At 57.7% G+C, this 26702-nt stretch overlaps 2 protein-coding genes and 1 pseudogene across 3 annotated transcripts; 2 read left to right on the top strand and 1 right to left on the bottom strand.

The window, feature by feature from the left end:
• Positions 1-2967: 2967 nt before the first annotated feature.
• RTP5 (receptor transporter protein 5 (putative)) lies at positions 2968-6581 on the bottom strand. The gene is made up of 2 exons (XM_070423396.1): positions 6384-6581; positions 2968-4620 (listed from the first exon to the last, which is right to left on the bottom strand). The coding sequence occupies exons 1-2, from the start codon at positions 6533-6535 to the stop codon at positions 3333-3335; spliced, it is 1440 nt and encodes a 479-aa protein (XP_070279497.1). The 5' UTR covers positions 6536-6581; the 3' UTR covers positions 2968-3332.
• Positions 6582-8608: 2027 nt separating this feature from the next.
• On the top strand, positions 8609-9399 carry LOC139015620 (actin-related protein 2/3 complex subunit 3-like; annotated as a pseudogene).
• Positions 9400-13309: 3910 nt separating this feature from the next.
• On the top strand, positions 13310-26395 carry PDCD1 (programmed cell death 1). 2 transcript variants are annotated; one of them, XM_070423395.1, is made up of 5 exons: positions 13310-13422; positions 22530-22892; positions 23242-23385; positions 25106-25140; positions 25430-26395. In XM_070423395.1, the coding sequence occupies exons 1-5, from the start codon at positions 13347-13349 to the stop codon at positions 25646-25648; spliced, it is 837 nt and encodes a 278-aa protein (XP_070279496.1). In that variant the 5' UTR covers positions 13310-13346; the 3' UTR covers positions 25649-26395. The 2 variants fall into 2 exon arrangements, with proteins under 2 accessions (XP_070279496.1, XP_070279494.1); XM_070423393.1 differs by having other exon boundaries at positions 25427-26395.
• Positions 26396-26702: the final 307 nt, after the last annotated feature.

Raw genomic sequence — 26702 nt, 5'->3', positions numbered from 1 at the left:
TCAAAGCAGCGTCGCCAAGACCCCGACACCTCCTGCGCCTGCTCTGGGCCTCTCGGGCCCGCGTGGGGCAGAAGGTCCCAGCTGGGCCTCGGACAGTCGTCCTCCTGGACTCCAGGTTGGGCAGCAGTAGAGCCTGGCACTGACCCGGGCCGCGCTTGCCTGCCTGCATGGGCCACCCCAAGTGCCCACCCCTACACACCCAGAGAGGAAATGAGCCTGCCGTTGGAGCCATCACACACACACACACACACACACACACACGCACACACACACACACATGCACACACACACGCACACGCACACGCACACGCACACACACTGCCCTGGCTCCTTTCCCAGGCTCCAGCCCCCAGGCCAGGACTAACACCTCGCACCCGGGCAGGCTCGAGGGAGGGTCAGCTCCACTTGGGCGGCCCCATCCCTGAGGCCACTGCCGGAAGGTGAGCCACACGGTGAATAGGCAGGAGTCTTGTGGCTCCTCTAGTGCAGTGGTTCTCAACCTTCCTAACGCCGCGACCCTTTCATACAGTTCCTCATGTTGTGGTGACCCCCAACCATAAAATCATTTTCGTTGCTACTTCATAACTGTAATGTTGCTACTGTTATGAATCGTCATGTAAATATCTGATAGGCAGGATGTATTTTCGTTACAAATTGAACATAATTAAAGCATAGTGATTAATCACAAAAACAATGTGTAATTATATATGTGTTTTCTGATGGTCTTAGGCGACCCCTGTGAAAGGGTTGTTCGACCCCTAAAGGGGTCGTGACCCACAGGTTGAGAACCGCTGCTCTAATCCCTCCATCTGCCTCTGTTCTCTGTTTCTACAATAAGTGTGTGTCCTTTTCATGAGTTTCTTGTGTTTAAAAGACGCACAGTGCGGTCCTTTTGTTCTGCCCTTCACCCACCACCCCCGCTGCCGGACAGGTGGGTTCTGGCTGTCATGAGCCAGTAGGTTGCAGCCGGTTGGTCACAGCAGGGCAGACCCACGGTTGGTTGAATGAATCATGTCATGTAGAAAATTATTTTAGCTTCTAATGACCCCACACAAACCCCACGCTGCCATATAGGGGCCCTAAGTCCCTGGACAATGCAGAGAGGACGCCCCAGCGCCTCCGCTCCGGGGAGGTGAATTTTTCGTGGCACTTTCATGATCAGTTGGCGTCACCAGCAGCACCAAGTGTGAGGTTCCCCACCCAGGGAGCAGCAGGTCCGGACGCCAGCCACCCCAGTGCCTGGGAAAGGACACAGCACGGCCACTGTCCCACCCAGGCCACCAAGGGCAGCGGGGGCAGGGACCTGCCCCGACCACTGAGGGACTCAGGGATCTGCACGGGCCCACCCTGACCCAGCCCCTTTCTGATGTGAGCTGTGGGTTTCCTAGAACTTAGACGGCAACAGCAGGTCACCCTTACTGACTGCAGGAGTGCCGTCAACAGACTGTCCTCTGACTTCAACTAAGAGAAAAGCGACAGAGAACCTTCCGGGGGGGGGGGGTGGTTACACAGGGTGGGGTCCCAGCACCCACCGAGGGGCCTCCGGCAAGGGCCCCTGTACCTGCAGGACTCCGGCCACGACAGGGGTGTGCTCTTGGCCAGGTCAAGCTCCCCCACCCCTGCCCGAAGGTCTTCTGGAAGTCTGCCCTGCAGACAGGTCAGGGGACCCCCAGTTGGAGGAGAGGAGGGTGCAGCTGCTCATGTCTGCCGTGGCCACTCCCTGGGGTGCAAGACATTGGGCTCTCTTCCCTCCACTAGAAAGTTTACTGAAAAGCAGCAAACTGTTCACGTTAGTCCGCCCCACTTTGGCTGAACTAACAATAATTGCATCTAAAATGCGTCTGCTTCAGTCCTCTCTGAGACCTTTTAGACATGCAATATCTCATATTTAATAAGGCCCAGCTGGTCATTCAGGCTGCGGGGGGCTCGCGTATGGCTCAGGTGTGGATTCAGGCCTGGATTCAGGTGCAGACTCTGGTGATGGCTCCGGTGTGGGCTCTGCTGGGCTGTCCTGGACTTCAGTCCCAGGCTGCCCCCTGCGCTGTAAGGAGTGTCCCTGCGCCTGAAGAGTCATGGTTATGAGGGTGGGTACCGATCAGAATAGCTGATGTGCCTAAGGATGGGTCCGCCACAGATCCAATGGGCATATTGCATGCACTCTCATCTTTATTAGTGAATTTTAATTCTAGTAAATTAATTATTGATGAATTAAACAAAATTTAATTATTCACTAAGAAGAATGTTAGAGATACTGATAACGGGTGGGGTTAGTTGGGTTTTAACTAAGCCAGCCGATTAGACAGTTTAACAGCAGTGACTACCTCCCTGCTCCCCCAATGCAGGGCTGTGATGCGGCCGGCGGCCACACGGGGGCGCCGCAGGACAGAGCGGGAGGCCGGCCGGCGGGGGCGGGGGAGGGGCAGGCGGGGCTGGAGGAGGGGCGAATGGGGGTCGGAGAAGGGCCATCTCCGCCCATTCGACCTGCGGTGGCGAGACCTGACAGCCCCCCTCCTTCTCCTCACCCCTCACCCCATCCCGGGGGGCCTTCGGGTGGGCGGGCAGGGCAGGGCGGGGTGGGGGCGGACTGGCTTGGGGGCAGGGGGCCTAATCCGAGGAGTCCTCAGGCTGGTGATCCCCCCACAAGCTGTTCCAGGTGTTAACCCTTCGAGGGCGTCCTGACAGGGCAGGGTCCCTACGCAGGGGGGTGCAATTACTGTAGGGCGGAGGGGCTCTGACCTGCCACCCGTTCCCCACGGGGTTCGACCTGGCCCCGGGGCAGGAGCGTGGCCATTGGGCCGTGCACAGCAAAGGCGAGCGGACATGAGCTCTGTGCCTGAGGCCCAGTCCCATCACGCCCTGGGGAAGCCCCATCACACCCTGGGGAAGCGCCGGGGGGGCCCCTGGCCACCGCTCTCCCACTTCACCACCACCTCTTAGGCGATGGCTGTCATCAGCCCAAGTGTGCTGTATGGTCTTGTCTTGTTGACTTTTATTTTAACGGAGTGTAACACACACAAGTGAACACACAGGGGCAGCTGGGGGTCACATCGGGGAATGATCACACGTGGGCATCACACGCGGACATCAGGGACCACTGCTTGAGTCACGTCAAGAGAGAGAACACAGAAGCAAGAGGTCCAGGGAGCAGCTGTGCGCACTGGGAGGCCTCAGCTCAGGGGGGCTGGCAGAACGGGGGCGGGGCTGGTGGGGGGGCGGTGGGGGCCGGGGGCCCAGCAGCACTTGGCTTTGTGTCTGGGCAGCCCTGCGGAGGGAGAGACGCGGTGGGGGACCCGGGAGGGAGGTGGCACGCTCAGACACGTGTCTGGGAGCCGTCAAGAAGTGCACAGGTACAATGTCCAGAGGACGAAGAAGACCATGCACATCCAGACCCAGACCTCTTCATAGGGATCAAAACTCGGCCAGCACCAGCCGTCCTCCTCCTCCAAGAAGTCCTCCTCCCTGCGGGCCCGAGGCCTCCGGGCCCGGTGGCGCCTGTGCCTGCCGCAGTGCCCGCTCCTGTGGTAGCTGCTGCCCTGCAGGTTTCCGAGCTTTATGGGACTAAAGGCTGAGAAGGGGATGATGAGGGAACCCCTGCTCCCCGAGGAGGCGGGGCTGAGGGCAGGGTCCTGGCCATACTCTGCCCCACCCTTGCACTGGTCGGTGATGATGAAAGGGAAGGTCAGGGAGCCGTTGAGGTCAGGGAGGGAGTCCGGGCCCTGGATGATGTTGGCCAAGGACAAGGGAAAGGTGATGGAGCCCTCGCCCTTCTCTGTGAGGCCCAAGACATAGGACACGGGCAGGGTGGCATCTCCAGTGGGTCCACTGTTGCTGCTGGGATCAGCGCCCAGGCCCTTGTCTTGGCCCAAAAGGGAGCCAAAGCCCTTGAAGATGAAGCCTTTGACCTGGAAGGACTTGATGCTCCTGAGCAGGTGGTCTCTGCCGTGGAGGATGGGGGCCTTGATGTTGACCAGGATGCTCATGCTGGTGGGCAAGGCCCTGAGACTGGCAGGCTGGTCGGCGGAGCCCCTGTCGATGATCATCAGCCCCTGGAGACCAGCCTCGCTGGGGGTGCCCTCTCCAGGGCCAACAGAGCCCTTGTCCCTGCCCACGCTCACCAGGGTGAAGGGCACGGTGATGATGTCCATGTCCTCGCTAAAGAAGTGGCTGCTCTCAGAGAGGGGGTCAGACACAGAGGGGAGGACAAAGCCCCAGGCACAATTGGCCACAGGGCCGCTGCCCAGGGCTGGCATGGCCTGGACGGTGCTGGGGCTCCTGGTCTCGGGCCCCCAGGCGGGGTCTGGGGGCTTCTGGAAGAAGCAGACACCCAGGTCGCAGGCTTCGCAGTGGTCCCCAAAGCAGACCTCGGGGCACTCGTCGGAGCTGATGCTCTCCTGGTAGCACTGCTGCAGGACGAACAGGACCAGCTTGTTGAGGAAGAGCCGCACGTTCAGCAGGCTCACCTGGCAGTCTCCCCGGGCGTCCGGCGGGCACAGCTGGCACGCCTGGGCCCAGATACGCATCTTCACCAGCCCCAGGTGGCGGTCCTTGTCCCATCGCACATGGAACAGGATGTGCACGTGGGCAGAGGACCAGCCCCACTGGCAGCGGTTGCACTGGAGCCTGGGGGGGGCGGGGGGGAGGAAGAAGTGAGTGGAGGGGATGGGGACCTGGCCCTGGGCCCCACAGCCCTCAGCCCTGTCGGCCCAGAGAGGGTCCCAGCATGAGCTCCATGAACCTGAGCCCCTGACTATACAGGGACGGGATGCAGGTGCCTGGCCCCTGCCTGCAACCCACAGTCTGAAAAGCGAACACCTTTCATCAGATTGGCACCAAACACCTTTCCGTCAGATTGGCACCGCTGGGTGGCCAAGCCTGGCCCGACCTATGGGGGGTCACCCTGCTGCTTTTCTGTCACTGTTCATCACCCTGAAGAAATGTTACCAAAAGCTAAAGACAGCCCTGTGGGTCCTGGGGAGGGCAGGAAAAGAAGGCGTCTGCGGTGTCTGGGCAGTGGGTCCGTGGAGGGAGGAGCCCCCCCTGGGAAGGAAGGTAAGGGGGAAATAAAGTTGGGGGCTGTGTGGGTGGTAGGGACAGTGCCGGAGGCAGAGAAGTGTGGGGAGAGGGGGAAGCAGAGGCTCTGGATGGCAGGGTGCACCCTGCACCCGTGTGCCACTGGCTTTGAGCATGTGAGCAGGGGAGCCGGCCCCACCTCCGGCATCGAAGCGGAGAAGCAGCTGCTTGGCTCCCTGGATGGTGAAGGGGCCGGTGCCACAGGCCCGTGTGTCCCCGGGGCCAGGCAGACAGGCCCTCGGGTCCCAGACAGGTGACCCGGGTGAGGCACGTGCACGCAGGTGTGGGAACCTGCTCTCGTGTGAGGTCTCCCTGCATGTTTGCCTCCGGGCATCAGTGGAACTTTCCGTGACAGGGGCATTGCTCTGCATCTGCGTCACAGTGGCCAGGGACGCCCGCACGTGGAGCGTGTGCTGGGGAGCTGAGCGTCCTTTACGTAAATTAGTTAATGAGCACTTCACAGGCTGCAGGTGGCCCTGACCCTGTTGCAGAGCACAGGTTTATATATGTGGCCGCCCCACCACCTGCTCGTTAAAGCAGTTCTTCACTTAGGCTGTGGGAGTAGCACGTGTTTAAAGGTGTTTCTTAGACCTGAGAAAGCCGGCATTCCACCACCCACTGGGCCTGAGGGTCCTTAAGGCGCCCCCTCCCAGCCCACCTCAGGGTGCCTGGCTAGATGGGACCCTGCCGGTCTGGGTTGTCCACTGTACTGACATAGCTGTCGTCATGACAATGAAGATGGAGGTTCGAGTAGCGACCCATGACCACCAGGGCTCCCACCCGCCCACAGCCCAGGCCGGGCACATGTGCTCCTTGTCTTGGGCTGCGCTGTTTCCGTGCACTCCTCAGCTTCCTGGTCCCTCCAGCCTGTATCATTGCAGAGCTGGGCGGTGACCATGGCCCTGCCCATCCCCTGCTCCTGTCAGTGCTGCCATGGAAACCAAGAGAGGCCTCGGGAAGCAGACAAAGCCCTCCTTGCCTGGGCGGCTGCGTCATCCCACTGGCCCACATCTGGACAGGGCACCCACTGGGCTCCAGGGGTCCCCTCCTGCCAGGCAGGGTCTGAGATTGCCACTGAAACAGACTGTGCAGGCATTGTCCCCAACTTTCCAGAAGGGAGAATGAGCACCCAGCCCACCCATCTATTGGGGGACTGGACCAGGCCAGACATAGGCCCCTGTGCCCACCCCTCAGAAGCCAGGTCACACCCAGCCTGGCTCAGGACTCAGGGCCAGCCTAGGGCCCGTGGCCCAGCAGCCTTCGGCCCGCTCCCCTCCCGGGAGCCGGCAGGAGACCCCTACCCTCCACCAAACCTGGAAAGCCCCCTCAGCCGGTACTCGTAACTGCCACTGTCCAGATGCCCGGAGGACAGGTTCTCCTCAAGGACCAGCTCCCAGGTGTCCTCTGGCTTCCTCTTGGCCATCAGCTGGGCTAAGGTGCTGACCCACACGTCCATTCCGTCCATGCTGGCGCCGGCCCCGCAGTGCAGACTGCGGGCTGTGCCAGCTCGGCTCCCAGGAAGCACCCGCAGCCCCCCCTGCCCATCCAATAGCTGCCTTGACAACCGTCCAGTCTCCATGGCAACCGGCTCGGCTCAGACACACAAGAGACAGGCCTTTTTCTTCTCCTTTTGAATATTTTTCATGACGCAAGCAAGCAATACATTTTCATTTTTAGAAAAAAATAGAAACAAAAAGGAAAACAACTCAATGCGATGAAATCGCCCATCCCCCATTGCCAGAGCTCATCTGTGCTGACGTCCATGCGTGCTCCCATGCATATGTACATGTAAATATTTGTATGTATTCCTCACAGATGGGAAAACATACTAAACAGATCATGCTGTGCCTGGTGTTCCACGCACCCTGGACGGTGGCCCATGCTCACAGCCCGGCTCTGCCATAACCTGCCCTGACCCCGCCTCCACTTTGGCCGGTGGCTCTTTGTCATTACAGACAAAGCTGCCAAGAACTTTCTTGAATATGTATTATTGCCAATTTTTTCAAGCTTTTTATTGGCTGGAAATGTGCATCATTTACGTAAAAATGCCTAAAGCATAAATGCACAGCTTCAGGATCTTGTATAAAGTGTTGGTGAGCACCTAGGAGAAGCCAGCCGCCTGCCGCTGGGACCGCCTCCCGCCCCCCCCCCCCCCCCCCCCCCCCCGCTGTTGTCCCCAAGCACGCCCTCTGTGCTTTCTGTGCATGTGTGTCTGGCCTTGCCCGCCTTTTCGGTTTTCCGTGTGAGCTTCAGGAGCGTGGTGGTGTGTCAGGTACAACGAGGAAAAGTGAGTTGAGGTCAGGCAGAGCAGGGAAGGGCTGGAAGATGCAAATGAGAGGCAAAGGAAGGCCACCTTTGGGGGCCCACGGCTGAGGGCAAGGGCCACGTGGAGGCGGGGCTGACACACTCCTATTAAAGCCCCCTCGGTGCTGGAGGAGCTGCCAGGGCAGCCTTTCCCCTGGGCAGCGGGCTGGAGACACGGACCTCGCCAGTCAGCACGCCAGGGAGCAGGTTTCTTCTGTGGCTGTGGAGAGGTAGTCAGGTGGGACCAAAGCCATGAAACCCCCCTCAGTGTTGGGGAGATAAAGGGTTCGACCAGGGAGACTGAGAGCCGACTTTGGTTCCCAACACCCACTGCAAGCTCAGCGGCCAGCAGGCCTCGTCCCCAGCACCCACGTCCCCCGTCTTCTGTGCAGTGGTGCGGAGGTGATGGCCGGCGCCCAGCAGCCACCTTAGACCATGAGTTCACCCTGTGGATGGAGGCCATGTGCTGAGGAAGCAGAAAGCTAAGACCCTGGATCCTTGATGACAGTCGGAGTCACCGAACTTTCTCCAGGTTGCCTACCTCTGACTTAATGTACAAGGGAGAACCTTGGTATAAAAAAGAGAGGAATAAACTTCTAGCTCCAGTTTTTTAAGCACTGATTTCGGAGGGTTTGGGAGGCATTACCCAACCAAATCAGAGCAATGTTAACTGATACCCTACGGTCCTGGATTTCTGTACGCACATGCACAGACTTACACATTAATACACACACGCAGCACCTACACTCCTGCACACAAACACATATACTCACAAATACACATTTGGAGACTTAAACTGTGAATTCACATTTAAACTACTCACAGCGTTCTAGAAGGTTTAGAAAATGAAGGGGATGAGAATCTCTTGTGACCCCCTCCACCTCAACAAACAGGCAAGTGGCTATCTTTATTCTTGTGCATAGTAGATGGTGAAAGCATTTTGTTTAATTTTTTAAAAATTTGGTTCTTGCCTTGGCTGGTGTGGCTCAGTTGGTTGGGGCATCATCCCATGTACTTAAGGATTGCCAGTTGGATCCCCGGTTGGGACACAAACAGAATGCAACCAACTGATGTTCTCTCTCACATCAATGTTTCTCTCTTTCTCTCTCTCTCTCTCTCTCTCTCTCTCTCTCAAAAGAAAAAATTAGTAAGCATATCCTCAGGTGAGGATTTTTAAAAATTAAAATTAAATTTGGTTCTTGTTCATCTGGGTTGAAACTCAGGGGCCACCAAGATGCTGGCTTACCACTCTTCTCTCATGGACCCCAACCCCAAACTCATTGGAAACACTGCACTGTCGCCATCAGAAGTCAGTTCAAAGGACCTGCCCCCAGAAAGACAAAAGAGACAGATATTGTGGATGAAGCCATCTATTACTTCAAGGCCAATGTCTTCTTCAAAAACTGTGAAATTAAGAATGAAGCTGATATGCCCTGGCTGGTTTGGCTCAGTGGATAGACCGTCAGCCTGTGAACTGAAGGGTCCCAGGTTTGATTCCGGTCAAGGGCAGGTGCCCGAGTTGTGGGCTCGATCCCCAGTGGGGGACAGGGCGGGAGGGCGTGCAGGAGGCAGCTGATCAATGATTCTCTCCTGTCATTGATGTTTCTATCTCTCTCCCCTCTCCCTTACTCTCTGAAATCAATAAAAATTAAAAACAAAACAAAAAAAAGAATGAAGCTAATAGAACCTTGGTATAAAAAACTCTCTACATTTCTGAGAGTTTACAGAAACTCCAAAAGTGCAATTCCAAAAGCCAAGGTGAGCAAAAAGTGTCTAGTCCCTGGGCATCAGTAATTTCCTGTTTCCTGGAGAACCTGGTTTTCCACTTAACACGATGTAGGCCCGTCCTGCAAACACACAGGAAGACGAAGGGCAGAGGCCGGTTGGCAGCAGCTGTGGCAAGAGGCTGGCCTGAGACTCGGTGAGGAAGTTTTTGACCCTCCGAACGATGAACCCAGTGAGTGGCCGAGTGGCTTTGTGAAGAGACAGTTTATGAACAAGAGTCCTTCGGGACCCGGACGGTGAAGGGAGCCAGGCAGACAATGTTCCCCTGGCCGTGGGCAGCATTTCACAGCAAACGCCTTTATTTCATAAAGTTTTATACAGAGGAGAGACGCGAACGTGTCTTTATTTGAAAAGTTCACTATCAAGAATTTGGTGGGGGAGGGAAGAATGAGCTGTCAGAGGATGACTTGAGATGTTCTGCGGTATTAAGCTGTTACTTAATAAGCAGTGATAAAGAATTTCTAACACTTACAAGTTGGTTCTTGAATTTTGCCGACAAACTAGGCAACCTCTCTTAACTTCTGGGAAATGCTTCAAAAACAGGATAGAACAGAAAGTTTTTATTTGCAAACATTATTAACCATTTCCTGTTCCGACCTCAGAGGTGCCTGTGACTCTGCTGGCCAGTGGCGGGTCCCACCCCACCCGGTGGGAACAGCTCGGGGACAGGGTCACTGACATCACCCCACCAGCTTCTTCAGAACCAGTTTCGGGATGATCCTCCTGCTTCCTGTGTTTCTCTGTGAATGGAAACTGCCTCCGGAGAGCTCGGGGGATCCCCTCTCCCCCACTTTCCATCTGTGCTGGCTCATGTTCCCCTCCGCCTGCTGCCGCCGTGTGTGTGTGTGTGTGTGTGTGTGTATGTGTGTGTATGTGTGTGTGTGTGTGTGTGTGTGTGTGTGTGTGTGACCTTGGGGCTGGTGCCTTGGAAACTCTAAAGCGCCTGTCCCCAGAGCAGGAGGCTGGGAGTCCCGTGGGCACTTCTCCAGCCCCCAGGACCCTCCTGCAAGAAGGAGGGGCGCCACCCTGCAGAGAGCCTCGGGAGGGGGGCCCTGCTTCCTGAACTTTATCATTAGGCCCCGCAGATGGCAGCCAGCTACCGGATAAAGGGGTTATACCACAGGTACAGGAACATGCACACCGCAGCCCCAGCGCCCGCGGGGACCACTCCTGTGGCCAAGGCTGACGCTAACACTGACACCACACACCCCTGTGCCCGCAGCACCGTCACCAAAACTCATCAGAAAGGGCCGGGCAGCCGCTCAGCTCCCACCACCCCCAGCTCTGCTCTCCGGGAAGGAGCCCATGGGAGACACGTGCTGGTGGGTGAAGAGCTCGAGGCCACACGGCCCAGCCCGACAGCCACACTCAGTCATTCATTCACATGCGTCACAGAAACACAGTCCCCGAGGTGGAGGACAGGGAGGCGGGCGAGGGACATGCAGGGGCCCCGTGGTGATGGAACCGGCAAACACACACACACAGATTAAGTCCCTAAAACGGGCTCTGAGCAGATCAGTGGTTGTGCCCAGGCCAGCGTCCTGGCTGCGAGATGGACGGGGCTCATACACAGGGACCATTGAGGAACCTGGGCCGAGTGCGCAGGGTCCGCTCTGTCAGCTCTCACACTCTCAACAGCCCAAGACGAGCTGAGGGCAGCACCCCCCTGCTCCGGGGGACACCACACAGAGCTGGGGTGTGGGCTGCACCTGACGACCCTGCCCGGACCTGCTTATTGGAGAGGGTGAGAGGTGAGGGAAAGAGGCGGGCCAGCCGGCTGTGACCCCAGATGCAACCTTCCACACCTGAGGGGGAGGCCAGGACACGGAACAGGGAGGAGGGGGCCAGCAAGCAGGGGGCACAGGACCGGGGAGATGGCGCCCCTGACCCTCCCACCTTTCTCCAACCAGGGCCCCTGTCCCGTTCCTAAGGAGATGGTGAGGGAGGCAGTGTGATGGGGACCACGTGTGTGCGGGGACAGTGTGTGCATGGGGTTTGCGTGTCTGGGGGGACAGTGTGCCGATAAGCGGTGGGGATGCATCACCCCAAGATGCCCCAGGCCTCCTGCCCCTGTCCTGCCTGTGCCGCACCCTCCCCAGTCATCCTGCTGGTCCTGCCCACCCCAGGCAGGTGGGGGCTCTTCTAGGTCCCCACCTCCTTTCACAGTCTCTGGGTCCTCCCCCTCCCCCCTGAACCCCCCCTGCCAACCCACAACCTCCCAGTGCCCAGTGCCCCTTTCAGCATCCTGTCTATGTCCCCTCCAGCCCACTGTTCCTGAGGGAGGAGTTATAGGGGAGAGGGAGGGATAAATCAGGAGGAAGGACTGGGAGGGAGCAGAGTAAAGGGAGGAGGACAAGAGGGAGGGGGAGGGGAAAACAAAGCAGAGACCAGGGAGGTGGACAGGAGGGACTCAGTCACCCTGGCTTTGGCCCCCTGTGGGCACATGCCCAAGCTCTTGCAGATAAAGTCACAGGAAGGAGGCTGCTGGGATGGTGAGGAGACCCCTCCCAGGGATCTGACAGCCTCTCACACCCAGAGCACAGGCCCACCCTCCCCCATGGTCCCCTCAGCCGGGCCTCAGAGGACAGCTTGTCCCTAGCACAGGGCCTCAGCCCCTGGGACAAACCGCAGTGCCCTGGACAGAGCCTGGCTGGAACTGAAGCAGCTGGTTCCCTGCGTTGGATGCCTGGTGACCCTTCGCCTGACCCGGCCCCACCCCCAGCCCTCCGCGGAGCCCCTCCCACCCAGTGCCAGTCCTCTGGGCCCTGGGCCCTCCAGCCACCCACACGGGGAGTGGCCCTTTGTTCTAAACTGAAGCCGCCCGCTCACTCGCTCTGCCTGCAGACACCAGCGTCTTTGATGCTGTTTCCACCGTTTCTGTTCTTTAATGTTTTCCCTTCACAACTAACGCTGAGCGGTGCCCTGGGAGCCCAGCCGGGCTGTGGCGCCAGCTGTCAGGCGGTTTCTGGGTTTCTGTCTTGGTTATTTTAAGCTGGTGAGACCTACGCATTGCATCACTAATATCAGCAGTTTCTTTTCTCCTTGTTTTCCATTCATTATCATAAAAGGCTTAGAGCAAAACTATCTCACAAACATCTGGCTGGGCAGCCAGGCCACAGCCCCCTGCCGACCGCAACCGTCTCCCACCTGAACGAGTCCCAGGTCCCGGGGGGCCCTGCGGGGGTTGTGACAGGGCAGGCCCAGAAGGCAGGTCTGCCTCACAGGCTGAGCCCTGGACACTGTGCGCTGTCAGGAGGCTGCTGGCAGTGGAAAGATCTGGAAATGGGGCCTCCCCAGCCTGCTTGGGGCCTTCTGAAACCCCAAGCTGAGAGGGGGGTGCTAGGCAGCCGACGGCCTTCAGCAGGGCCGGCAGCAAGGCCGCCGTGGAGGTGGGGAGGAACAGGGGGAGGACATGGATGAGGGTCTCAGGGGGGCCTGGCAGAAATGTGCCTGACCTAAGCCACGGGTCAGGCAGACCCTTAGCTGCCCCTGCAGGGGGCCTGGCAGTCCGGGGAGGGACGATGGCTCTCCGGGGTCAGGAGGGCCAGACAGGACCTTGGCTGCCCACTGCCCACTGCCCAGAGGGGTGGCTGGGTGGGGCCGCAGAGGTCTGGCCAGGCCCTGGGCCTCGGCCCCCAGTAGTGGCAGAGTTGGTGGGTTCAGACACGAGGCCACAGAGGAGGCAGAGTGGGCTGTGGGCAAGGGGTGGGGCCCACCTTCACTGCTGCCTGGGCCTCTTCCCATTGTGACCCACCTTCCCATTGTCAGAAGGATGGCTGGGGAGGGGAGGACAGTCACCCCCTATCGTATGGAAGGGAAAGAGGCAACCCCAGATAAAGAAACAAAATCTGCCCTCAATAGAGATCCCTGATGGGGAGAGGTACCCAGACACCCCAGGCCCCCACCTGTCTGTCTCCCTCTCCTTCTTCCTCTCCATCTCTCTCTGCGTCTCTGTCTCTCTGTATTTCTTTCTCCCTGCCACCTCCTTCCCCTGTCCTCTACTCTCTCACATCCCCCATCTCTCTCTCTCTCTCTCTCTCCACCCCCTAACCCTCCTCCTACCCATGTGGAGGAGGAGGAAGAAGGGGCGGGGCGTGTGCCTTCAAGCGCAGGGAAACAGTTTCCTTTCTTCACGCACTTTTGCCAGAGCAGAGGAGAGGACGTTGTAGTCGGCAGGCGCTTGGGGCATGGGGACCCCGGGGGTGCCCTGGCCGCTCCTCTGGGCGGTGCTGCAGCTGGGCTGGCGGCCAGGCTGGCTCCTAGGTATGTGGATCACAGCTGGGTGGTGGGGTCCGGGTCCAGGGTGGGAACAGCCTCTGGCGCTGTCTCTGGCAGGTGGGGAGGAGACTGTGTGGCGGAGTGCTGTGTGGCTTTGGGCGAGGGAAGTGCCCTCTCTGGGCTCACCTGGTGGTGAGACCCCTGAGCCGGCAGGAGTATCCCAGGTCTTCCTCTGTGGCCAGTGGGATGGCGAGCCTGTGCCCCTTGCTGTAGAATGACCAGGCCGGGCTGGCCAGAGCCCAAACCTACGCCCAGCTGCCCAACTTGGGTTTCCCTGGGATGGACCAGCCTCGCGAGGGCTGACTGGCTCTTGAGGTGACAGGCTGGGTGGCCCAGAGACTTACTCTCTATATCCAAAGTAACTGTGCAAGTAAAGATGGTTCCTCCCAACCCCACTCAGGGCCTGGGGCACACCGCCTGCGGCCTCTGGAGGAGATTCCCGGGTGTAGAGCCTGAGCCCGACCCTCAGTGTCCACGGCAGGTTCTGGTGAGGGGGCCCGGTATGAGCCATGCACTGGACAGGCCTGCAGGCCCATGGTCAGGGAGCGGGGCTCCTCCTGGCTGCCCCCATCCTCAGCCAGCACTGCACAGGTGGGGACCGGGGAAGGTGGGTCCCCACATCGGGCCCAGGGCCTTTCCTCTGGACCTCGCTGGGATGGGGACCGAGGGCCCCTGGGGGGACCAAGACGAGGTGGGGGTTTCCGGACCTTGGAGTCCTGGGTCCCAGGGCTCTCGGTCACTCTGCCCCTCCAGGGTCTGCTTGATGGTGATGGGGGCAGGCCTGTTCCTGGGCAGGGCCTCGCTCTCCAGGAAGACCTCAGGGTCAGTGAAGACACTCAAAGTGGTCCCAGGGCCTGTGGCCGAAAGGCGCCTGGTGGAAGGCCTTGAGGGGAGTCCAGGCCTGGGGGCAGAAGGGGTGTGCGCCACCTGGGAGGAGGACCTAGGGCAGTGATGGCGAACCTATGACACGCATGTCAGAGGTGACACGCAAACTCATTTTTTGGTTGATTTTTCTATGTTAAATGGCATTTAAATATATAAAATAAATATCAAAAATATAAGTCTTTGTTTTACTCTGGTTGCAAAGATCAAAAAATTTCTATATGTGACACGGCACCAGAGTTAAGTTAGGGTTCTTCAAAATGCTGACACGCCGAGCTCAAAAGGTTCGCCGTCACTGGGCTAGGGCGTCAAGGGGGCTGGGACCTCCCCGTGGCCCGGTCCTCACCGGGACCCCTCCCCAAAGCAGGGAAAGGTGAGAATAAGGCTCCGCAGCCAGACCCTCCAGCTCCAGATGTGTCAGCCTGGGCGAGATGTTCAAACGCAGCGCGCCTCAGTGTCCCCATGTGTGTCCCGGCTCGGCACAGAGCACAGGGCTGCCCTGTCACACGCCTGTGGTGTCCTCCTCCTGCTCTGACCCAGACTCGGGCGCTCCGGGCCACGGGGACTTTCTCTTCCATGTCATCTTCCTCCTTCCTAATTCATTCACTGTGTTTATTGTTTAAGTCCTTCCCATGGAAGTCCCCTCCTGAGGTACACGTTTTTCTCGCATTTTACGAACTATCCCAAACCCAGCGGTAGGCCGCCCCCACCCACCCCCCGTGCTAGTGAAGGAGAGAAAAGGAGAGTAAACGACAGCCTGGAGTCAGACAAGAGCCCTCGTCGACAGCTTCCTCACCTCCGGCAAGTCACGTAACCTCAGAGCCACAGTGTTAACCTGCAATTTGGGGACAATATTGCCTGCCCTCTGAGGGCCATGAGAATTAAATCAGATCAGTTATAGAAACCGTCTGGCACAGAGCGTGGCACAGATCATTAAGTCAGATTATTGTATTTATTTTTTTCAAATTGCAATTCTGAAAGATATTTAAAACATACAGAATAGTTACAGAAAACAGCAGTGAACACCCTGCACCCAGAGTTGCCCATTGATAACATTGGCACATTCGCTGTGTGTATCAGCGGCCGGGACCAATGCCACAGGCCAGGCGGCTTCTCAACAGAAGTTCCTGGTCCCACCACTCAGAGGGGAGCCGGGATCCAGGTGTCGGCCGGCAGAGAGCCGAGAGGCCAGGCCTCTCCAGCTCCTGGTGGTGGCCGCCAATCCTTCTCGTCCCCTGGCTCGGACATCACCCCATCTCTGCCTCTGTCTTCACATGGTCTCTCCTGTCTGCGTCTGTCCAGATGTCCCTCTTCTTGTAAGGTCATGGTCATGTGGAACGAGGGCCACCTCTGGACCTCATTGTGAACAATTACATGTGCAACCACCTGTTCCAAGTAAGGCCACACTGAGGTGCTGGATCAGGTCCCAGCGTGTCCATCTGGGCCCACGTCCCATCGGTGCATGTCACCGAGATTTGAGCTGGGCCATGGAGGTTGGTCGTTCGGATCGCCCCGCAGACCTCCCCTCCTCCCCGGCTTGGCAGCTTCGCGAGTCCCGAGTTCAGATGTCCCCAAGTCCAGCGCTGACTGCTTGTTTGGCAGTCGTGGTCCTCAGCTCCCTCTGTCTCTGCAGATCCTGGAGTTCTTTTTCTTTTAAAATCCAAATCTCCATTTTATTTCACACATGGGAAGCCTTAGGACTAGGAATATTTTATTGAGGTATAATGGGCACAGTGTTGCATTACTTCCAGGTGCATAATGTAATGATTCCGTATTTGTCCACATTGCGAAGTCATGAGCCTGCTTAACAGCCCCCACCAAACATCATTACAGAATTCTTTCTTCTTGTCATAAAACCTTTGAGCTCCACTCTTTTGGCTGCTTTCAAACGTGCAGTGGGATGCCTCAGTGTCCACGGGGATGGGTTCCAGGACGCCCGGGAATTCTGGTCAAGCCCCTTATATTGCACAGATGTACTACAGTCTCATTAGTAAAGGTGTTTCCCACCAAGACGTGAGGTAGCAATTCTGAATCTACTTGTGTGTACTGAGATTGAACAAGAAAGTAATATATTGTAAGCTCTGAGATCCAGGTTTCTGTCAACCCTGTGGTGTCGGGCAGGAATTGGGTCAGAACTTAAACTCGTGGTCTTTAGCCGGCTGTCACAGCAGCCATGCCTGCCTGCCAGGACATCATCGCTCCCCTGGCCACTTAGGGTCACACCGCTATTCCCGCTCCGCTGAAGGGATTGTCCCTAAATCTTTTTTTAAAAATAATTTTTATTTTTAAATTATAGTTGACACACAATATTATACCAGTTGCAGGTGTATAACATGGTGATTAGGCATTTATATAATTTACTAAGTGATCACCCATTTTGTCCCTAAATCTTGAACATCCTCTCTTGTGTTCTCTCCTTTTCTCGCAGCCACCACCTGGAGCACTCTCACTGACTCACACCTAATACACACACAATCATATTTTCCTAACTAGTCTCAAGATTTCCAGGGGCAGAAACAGGCGTCAGAGATGGGCAAACTGTTGAGTGTTGGGTGTCTGGGCCAGTGCCCGCTCTCAAGGCAGGGGCAGCCCCGACTTGGCCCCAGAGGCGGGACCTTGCACCAGGTGTTATAGATTTTCTGACATTTAAGGAGAGGTCAGACATTGCAATTTTTATGTGACATCTCGTACGCCTCATGTGCTAATTCTAGGCTGTTATGTTTTTTAAAAATTCTTTGTGAGGGAAAAGATAAACAACAACAACACATCTATGGTCAAATGTATCTACCACAGCCATTTTGCAAGTTCTGGCCATGAGAAGAGATGACATTTAAATAAATGACGACAGCCGGCCCTCGGGACCCGGGGGTCTGTGTACTGAAACCCAAGGATGCGCAGGGCCCTTGTATAAAACAGGCTTCCCATGTTTGCATGTAACATCAGCGGGTGCGCCCGCACGTCCCTTGTTTTGCGTGGATTCAGCCAGTGCTCCACACAAATTAGCACGTGGCAAATTCAAATTTTGCATTTTGGAATGTTCTGGGATTTTTGGTTCTTTCGAATATTCTGATCCGAGATTGGTTGAGTCCATGGATGCGGAACCCACGGGTGGGAAGGGCTGCCTGTGGAGTGTTATGAAGCACAGTTGCCATGCCATGCACGGCATCCCCGGGACCTATTCCTCTTATAACTGGAAGTTTCTATCTTTTGACGCCCCCTTCACCTGCCCACTCCCTTTCTGGCAACCACCTGTCTGTTCTCTGTATCCATGAGCTCGATTTTTGTTTTGTTTGTTTTTTGTTTTACATTCCACATATATGTGAGATTATATGGTATTTGTCTTTCTCTGTCTGACTTATTTCACTTAGCATAATGCCCTCAAGGTTATCTAGGTTGTCGAAAATGGTAAGATTTTATTCTTTTTTGTTGCTGAGTGACATTCCATTGTATATGTGCACGCCTCTTCTTTATCCTCCCGTCTATCAGTGGGCACTTTGGTTGCTTCCGCAGCTTGGTCACCGTGAGCAATGCTCCAGTGGACATGGGGTGCACCTACCTTTTCTGTTACTGTTTTTGGTTTCTTCTGATAAATACCAGACGTGGGCTTGCTGGATCCTATGGTAACTCTATGTTTAACTTTTTACGGTAACTCTATCCTGATTTCCACAGTGGCTGCACCAGTTTACATTCCCACCAGCAGTGCTCAAGGGGGTCCTTTCTCCGCGTCCTCATCAGCACCCACTTGTTGATTTGCTGAAAATAGGCATTCTAATAGCATGAGGTGGTGGCTGGCGGTGGTTTTGCCCGGATGATTGATGAGGATGAGCATCTTTTCATCTGTCTGTTGGCCATCTGGATGTCCTCCTTGAAAAATGCCTGTTCGGGGGCTTTGTCCATTTTGTAATCAGATTGTTTATGGGGGTATTTTTGCTTTTGATGTTTATGGGTTTTTTATATATTTTGTATATAAACCCCTTATCCAATATATGATTTACAAATATTTCAACTCTTTTTTCCACTCTGTAGGCTGTCTTTTCATTTTGTTTGATGGCTTCTTTGCTGTGCAGCAGCTCTGTAGTTTGCTGTCGTCCCACTTGTCTATTTTTGCTTTTGTTGGCAGCCCTGGCATTCTCGAAGGCTCCACCTGGGTGTGTCTGATGATTGGTCATGGACGATCACAAATGTGTCCTTCTTAGGGCACCCGCCAGGGACCCCACCAGGGTCCCATTCCCTCTGGGCCCCCAGCAAAAGAGGGGAAGGCTCTTTTGCCTTCCCTGTGTGATGAATAAAGATGCACCGGGGCAGCTGGACGGGTACCCGCCTCGTCCAGTTCAGATTCCGTGAGAGGCACCACAAAGGGCCAACAGACAAGTGACTCAATTGGTAACAAATTAAGGTCAGGGGTGGGGCAGATGAGATCCAAAACTGCAGAGAAACAGGGCTCCCCCCTCCACACAGAGCGAGGACAGGGTCCCGGAACCGGTCAGCAGTGCCCACACCGGGGCGCCCTGGGAAAGCCTGCTGGAGGGGCCTGGGCAGGAGGGGAGGTGGCTCCGTGCACCGCGTGGCTCTTGGGGGAGCTTCTTGGGTGGCCCGGCCATGAGAGGGGGGGTCTGCTTGGAGGCCCTGGCAAGTTGGACCCAGGTGGAGGCATGGATTTGGGAAAGGGGTGGGACAGCGACTTGGGATGGTGCCATCCAGACGGGCCGTCCTGGGCGTTGGTAAAGGGAGACACGGGCTGGCTGCAGTGGACAGTGGCGGGGGACACAGGAGCAGGGTGGGCCCACGGAACCAACACTGGGCTCTGGTGCTGCAGTGTCACCAATGACTTTGCCAAGTCTTTGTCCACCTTGAACTGTCACTCCCATGGCGCTTCCTTTAAAGCAGCGGTTCTCAACCTGTGGGTCGCGACCCCTTTGGGGGTCGAACGACCCTTTCACAGGGGTCGCCTAAGACCATCGGAAAACACATATATAATTACATATTGTTTTTGTGATTAATCACTATGCTTTAATTATGTTCAATTTGTAACAATAAAAATACATCCTGCATATCAGATATTTACATGACGATTCATAACAGTAGCAACATTACAGTTATGAAGTAGCAACGAAAATAATTTTATGTTTGGGGGTCACCACAACATGAGGAACTGTATAAAAAGGTCGCGGCATTAGGAAGGTTGAGAACCACTGCTTTAAAGAGACTTGCTTCCCGGCACAACACAGAGAACGCTGCCTTTTGTCGCCACCACACCCCAGCAGCTACTCTTTAGATAACTGTCATGACTAATGTGCAACATTCAGCCTTCGAATTCTTGCTCATCGAACAGAGCTGAGTGGTTTGGGGTTAGCAGGGCGGCTCTGCTCCGTACATCTATTTAGAAACCCAAGCTGATGGGGCTTTCTTTCTTCACTTGGGCCTTCCACTCAGAGTCCTCTTTATTGGTCGGCCAAGAGGACAGAACCTGGGGAGGGCCAGGGCAGAGCGATGGACAGGTCCGAAGTGCCATTCACTCCACATCCCACCGTGAGAACATATGAGCTAATTGTGCGTTCGTGTAGGAAAGGAGAATGTGGACTTTCCTGAGCAGCTGGAAACTTTTGCCCCACCAGCGGGAGGAAATCAAACTCCTGTTAACCTTAACTTCTCTAATACCAGATTGGTGTACCTTCCCAACCTTTCCTGGAACCACTGCTGCTCTCTGCCACCGCCCTGTCTCTATCAGATCATTTGTTCAGTCCAATAGCTCCAACGCACTTTCTCTCACACCAAAACCCTTTAAAGCAAAGCACAGTATTATCTTTCGCTAAGTCTTTTCTCGTTTTTTCTCTCCCGAAAAAGAGACCAAAGGTAGGCAGTAAACGTATTCTACTTTAAATCATCTAAGATCAAATCATAATTAGTGTAGAAAAAGGCCCCAGAGAGAGACAGAGAGAGACAGAGAGAGAGAGAGAGAGAGAGAGAGAGAGAGACTTGCTTCCCAAATAAATGTGTGAAGAAGATGGGCGTTAGTGCTGCCAAGGAGAACGGGGCTGGCTTGCAGGAGGGTAGGACACAATCAAGAATGAGGGAAGGGCCGAAGCCGGTTTGGCTCAGTGGATGGAGCGTCGGCCTGCGGACTGAAGGGTCCCGGGTTCGATTCCGGTCGGGGGCATGTGCCTGGGTTGCGGGCACATCCCCAGTGGGAGATGTGCGGGGGGCAGCTGGTCGATGTTTCTCTCTCATCGATGTTTCTGACTCTCTGTCTCTCTCCCTTCCTCTCTGTAGAAAATCAATAAAATATATTTAAAAAAAAGAATGAGGGAAGGGCCGTGTCCCCATCAGTGTTTGTGTCGCCCCTAGAGGACCCCCCCTGCCACAGCCATCCCCAGTCTAGAACTGACCTTCTCCAGGCCCCCTGGCCTCCCTGACACCCCATGCCCTCCCCCGAGCTGCCCCTCCACAAGGCCCAGAGGACCCCAGCCCCCCGAACAAGGATGTGCAGGCGGTCTGGGACGCCCACACAGGAGGGGGCTCGAGGCTCTCCGACACGGTGATGAGCACACATGCTAGGTTATGCTCTCCCTCCCTCACATGCATTCACGCTCACGGCCACATGCTCCCCCGGCTCATGTCCAGCTGGCACTTGACAGGATCATAGGGACAGTACCTGCAGCCCCAGGACTGGCCACGTGCCCCCCTTGACCATGCACTGATGGCCAGGAGAGGTGCCCGGGAAGGGCCATGGCGGGAGGTACAGGCTGGTGGGGCCCTGGCCTCTCCACGCCAGTGTCCTCAGTGTAAACCGGGTGGGAGGGCGAGAAGGGCCTCTGTGTCCCCGAGCAGGGCCACAGAAAGGGAGGACACTGGGACATCTCAGGACCCACCTGGTCTCTCAATATCTGTGACTTTGACCCTTGTGAGGTGCCCAGTGGGGATGGGCAGAGGGTGTCCTGGTCACACGTGCCCTGAAGTGGCCCAGGATGAAGGGGAGCTGGGTCGCAGCACCATCCCATCCTCCTCCGAGCCACGGGGCAGGCTCACTGGGCAGGCCTCGCACAGGACAGGGTGGGCCTGAAGCAGCCAGCCCGGGGCAAGGTCATGGAGTGTGGGGAGCCACAGCCAGCAAGTTCAGGATGGAGCCGAGCAGAGCAGTTGCACAGCCAGGGGAAGCAGATGTGTGGCCGTGAGCACGATTGCATGTGAGGGAGGGTGAGCATAACCTAGCATGTGTGCTCATTCTCGCGTCGGAGAGTCTCGCGCCCTCTCCTGTGTGGGCGGCCCCAGGCCGCCAGCACATCCTTGTTCGGGGGAGGGCTGGGGGTGGCGGGGGTTGCAGGGGGGGAGCGTGGGCTGGAGCCCAGGGTGTGGGGGACTCTATTTCCGTCCATCTCAGGGGCGATGGCCCAGCTGAACTGCAGTCCCCAGAGCCTTAGAAGAGGACCTGGGGGCCCCACACTGCCCAGGTCAGCAGTGCCCATGTGGGGTCCTGGCTCTGAGCTTGTCCTGAAATGGGGAAAAGGCTGGCCCCTGAGCCCACTGGAGCTGAGCTTCCCATGGCAGCCCCGGCAGCCCAGCCCAGCGCCCAGGCCACCCTCCCCACCCCCCAGCACAGTGCAGACAGCTCAGAGACCTGGGAGGCAGAGCTGGGGACCGGAGTCAAGGAGGGAGGGGTGAAGGCCCTACGCCACTGCTTGGGAAAGAAATGGGGTGGGGGGCCTGGGGTCGGAGCCAGAGGCAGCCCAGCCCAAATCTCTGGATGCCATCAGAGGACAAGATCCCACCATGAGGTTCCCTGGTGAGAAGTGAGCACCTGTCCCCAGGAGGCGTGCAAGAAGATGCAAAGCTGCCCTAACCGGTTTGGCTCAGTGGATAGAGTGTCGGCCTGTGGACTCAAGGGTCCCAGGTTCGATTCCAGTGAAAGGCATGTACTTGGCTGAGGGCACATCCCCAGTAGGGGGCGTGCAGGAGGCAGCTGATCGATGTTTCTCTCTCATTGATGTTTCTAACTCTCTATCCCTCTCCCTTCCTCTCTGTAAAAAAATCAATAAAATATATTTTTAAAAAAATAAAAAGAAGCTGCAAGGCTCATGGCAGAGGGGACTCCCGCGTGGCTGGGCTTCCCAGGACCTCCCTGTCTGACAGGATGTGGGAAAGCGGGAGGGGGGTCTCGGTGGGCTGTCCCACAGGCCTTCCTCAAGGCCCCTGGTTCTCTCTCCACCCCATAGAGACTCCCAAAAGGCCCTGGAGTCCCCTCACCTTCCACCCGCCTCAGCTCACGGTGGCCGAGGGGGAGACCGCCACCTTCACCTGCAGCTTCTCCAACACGTCTGAGGACTTCGTGCTCAACTGGTACCGCATGAGCCCCAGCAACCAGACGGACAAGCTGGCCGCCTTCCCTGAGGACAGCGGGCAGGAAGTCCGCAGGGACCAGCGCTTCCGCATGACCCGGCTGCCCAACGGACGGGACTTCGAAATGAGTGTCCTCACTGCCCGGCGCAATGACAGCGGCATCTACTTCTGTGGGGCCATCTACCTGCCCCCCAAGACGCAGATCCATGAGAGCCTCCGGGCAGAGCTCAGGGTGACAGGTGCAGGCGGGACCCCAGGGTGGGAGTGAGGATGCGGACAGGGCAGGGCAGGGCCTGTTAGGCACAGTGAGCACGGATTCTCCTAACTTCACTCCAGGACTCTGTCCCACACCCAGGGCCACAGTGACCAATGGCTTCGGGCCTCTGTGCTTGGAAGCACCTCAGACCCCATTTGTCCTGAGGGAGGGGCAGGTGGTAGGTGCGCCTCAGAGTGAGGTTGTGCAGGCCTGGGTGAGACTGGTCAGTGCAAGCCTAGGACTGAGTCCCCTCAGACTTGAAGGGGGCGGGGTAGGACCCGAAGTCCCTGTCCTGTGTCCCCCGCCTGAGTATCTGTCCTCTGTGTCTCCAGAGAGAGTCCCGGAACAGCCCACTGAGGGCCCCAGCCCCCCACCCAGGCCCGCGGGTCAGCTACAGGGCCTGGTCATCGGTGTCACAAGCGTCCTGGTGGGCGTCCTGCTGCTTCTGCTGCTGACCTGGATCCTGGCCACTCGAGGTAATGCCCCAGCCAGCCCCCCTGCCGTCCCGCCAGGTGGAGCCTGAGGCACTGCCAAGGCCTCTCCTCGGAGACCCCGGCCATGCTCTCAGGAGGGGTCTGAGGGGAAGGCAGCTGTCCAGGTCACACAGGAGGCACGGAGAGGCCCCCAGGCTGAGGCCCCTGTGTAGCTGCCCAAGGCTGCCCTTAAGCCTCAGGCCACATCTCAGACCACAAGCTACTGTGACGGTGCTTCTAACAGCCGCTGGGGGCCTGTGGTGACAACCACAGCCACCCCGCCCCCCAGGATGGTGGTGGTCACGGGCAGCTAACCTCACTCAGTCACTGCTGTCCTGAACTGCGGCTCTGTGCCTCCTGCACGCCCGCCCTGGGTGTTAGAGGGGCTTCGGGAGTCACTGTGCCCCCCACCCCCCACCTCTCAGGGGGGTCTGGTCCCTGGACAGGAGGCACGGGGGTCCTGGTTGGAGATGTCTTGGGCAGCCAGTAAGGTGCCTCCAAAGTGAGGAAAAGGGGCCACTTCCCAAAGGGGGCCCAGCCCAGGGGCCCTGCCCACCAGAGGCTCCAGTCACGCTCTCCCAGGACAGGCACCATGTGTGGCAACAGCAGGAGTTCCCACTCGAGGACAGACACTGCTCTTGGCTGCTCTGACGGCTCCTCGCCGGCCCATGGCCTTCAGACCCTGCAATAACTGGGTGGCCGCCCAGGGCTGAGACTGGTGGGGGTCACACCCCTACACCGTGTCAGCCCTGCCTGGCTCTCCTCTGAAACCCTGAGGGACCTGGGCGCAGGAGAGACCACTGTCCCTTCTGAGCGAGGAGAGGAGACTGGCCCAGGGCTCCAGACGCAGACCTGCTGAGCCGGCCGAGTCGCTGTCCTGAACTGCGGCTCTGTGCCTCCTTCACGCCCGCCCTGGGTGACCAGGGCAGCCATGGCATCCATGCCCTCCCCCTGGGTGGTTAGGGACAGCGGCCAGGCTGCCCTGCCATTCCAGGCCCCGCGGGGTTCATTTCTCCAGGGATCACATTTTTCCTCCTTCAGATATTTTTTTAAATATGTTTTTATTGATTTTTAGAGAGAGAGGAAGGGAGAGGGAGAGAAGATAGCAACATCGATGATAGAAAAACACAGCTGCCTCCTGCACACCCCCTGCTGGGGATTGAGCACACAACCCAAGCATATGTTCTGCTGGGGATGGAACCAGGGACCTCTGGGTTCATGGGTCAACGCTCACCCACTGAGCCGTGCCCGCCAGGCCCCTTCAGATCGTTTTGAGATGTGCTGTATGCACATCTGGGCGCTGGTCCCTGGTGGGGAGGCACGTGGTGCTCCTGTGCACGTCGATCAGGGAGATGCTGCCATGGCACCGCTGACCATGTGTCTGCTGTGTGCTTTATGGCGCCAGCCCGGGACCCAAGGTGGGTTTGGTGCCCTGCAGTGGGCACCAGGCTCGGCCAGGTTTGCGACCAGCAGGAGCACTAAGCCCGGAAGACAGGCGGTCCTATGTGGCCTCACACCCAGCAGCTCACTTCCAGACAGACCCTCGGAGATGAGCAGGCACTCGGGTGGTTGCTGGGGGGGTGGGAGCCGGCAGGGAGGCAGCTTGGCCACCCAAGCCTGGAGGCTTGGGCTCTTCCCAGGGCCAGAGGTCTTCCCACCCCGCCGCCTGCTGAGACCCGGCCTGCTGGGCCTCCTGGACCTGACTCCCTGTGTTTCTCTGCAGGGGGCCGTGCCTGCCGGGGCGAGGACCACCCTCCGGTGAGTTCCCTTCCCCTTCTGGTGACTCTGGTACATTTCAGGGAAGGGGTGCGAGGGACAGGCAACCCCAGGGGTGAGTGGCCTCAGGAGCAGCCACACCCATTCCCAACCACGTCACCTTGTTTGAACATGGGCACCCGAGCCCAAGGACGGGTTGTGGGGCTCAGGCCCGGCCCCTCTGTGTATGTGTGTACATGCACGTGTGGGTCTGTGTTCACCCTTGTGTGTACGTGTGTGTTCACCAGCCACTGAGAGCGTGCTGACTCCTTTCTCCCTCTCCCCTAAGAAGGAGGGCCCTTCCGTGGGATCTGTGGACTACGGGGAGCTGGACTTCCAGAGGCGGGAGAAGACCCCGGAGCCCCCTGCCCCCTGTGTGCCTGAACAGACCGAGTACGCCACCATCGTCTTCCCTGGCAGGCCCGGCTCTCCCCGCAGGGCCTCTGCCGACAGCCCGCAGGGGCCCCAGCCTCTGAGACTTGAGGATGGACACTGCTCTTGGCCGCTCTGATGGCTCCTCGCCGGCCCATGGCCTTCAGACCCTGCGATAACTGGGTGGCCGCCCAGGGCTGAGCCTGATGGGGTCCCACCCCTGCACCGTGTCAGCCCTGCCTGGCTCTCCTCTGAAACCCTGAGGGACCTGGACGCAGGAGAGACCACTGTCCCTTCTGAGCGAGGAGAGGAGACTGGCCCAGGGCTCCAGACGCAGACCTGCTGTCTGAACTGCGGCTCTGTGCCTCCTGCACACCCACCCTGGGTGTCAGAGGGGCTTGGGAGTCACTGCGCCCCCCTTCCCTCTGCCTCTCAGGGGAGACTGGTGCCTGGACAGGAGGCACGGCGGGTCCTGGTTGGAGACTGTCTTGGGCAGCCAGTAAGGTGCCTCCAGAGCGAGGAAATCCAGCACACACCTCAAAGGACACAGAGGGACGTGCGAGAGCCTGGCTCTCCCCAGGCCTGGAGAAGAGACCTGGCCGCCCAGGTGGGCAGCACCCCGGAGTGGCCTCCTCCGTGGCGCCCATTTACGGTGCTATTTAAAGGTGCCTCGGAGGCTCCTGCCTGGGGTGCTGGGCGGGCACCCTCCAGCCAGACTACCACTCCTTACCCAGCACACACAGGGCGTCAGCTGTCCTGCAGGATGGCCCGTGGGCACCCAGTGTGGGGGCTCAGAAGCAGGTGTCCTTCGTGGGCTCCACACACACTGAGCGGCCCTTTCCCTTTCTATTATATTATCTATACTAATAAAAGGGTAATATGCTAATTAGACTGGACATCCTTCCAGACGTCCTTCTGGAAAAAGCCACGGTGGCGGGGCCCAAGACAGAGGCGGTTAGGGGCGATCAGGCCAGTAGGCAGAGTGGTTAGGGGCGATCAGGCAGGCAGGTAGGTGAGCGGTTAGGAGCCAGCGGTCTCAGATTGAGAGATGGTGCAGGCCGGGCTGAGGGTCCCCCCTCCCCCCGGATGAATTTCTTACACCGGGCCTCTAGTAATTAAATAATGACAGAAGCTCAAAGAAAGGCCCCCAGTTCTGTCCTGCTCACAAGGTCATGGGGGGAGGGGGAGACCCT

This window comes from Myotis yumanensis, unplaced genomic scaffold (assembly GCF_028538775.1).
Source record: "Myotis yumanensis isolate MYYU_CA2020_CCGP unplaced genomic scaffold, mMyoYum1.0.hap1 SCAF_8, whole genome shotgun sequence".
Lineage (NCBI taxonomy): Eukaryota > Metazoa > Chordata > Mammalia > Chiroptera > Vespertilionidae > Myotis > Myotis yumanensis.
The sequence above is the reverse complement of the archived record's forward strand: the minus strand, read 5'-3'. Positions and strand labels throughout refer to the sequence as shown.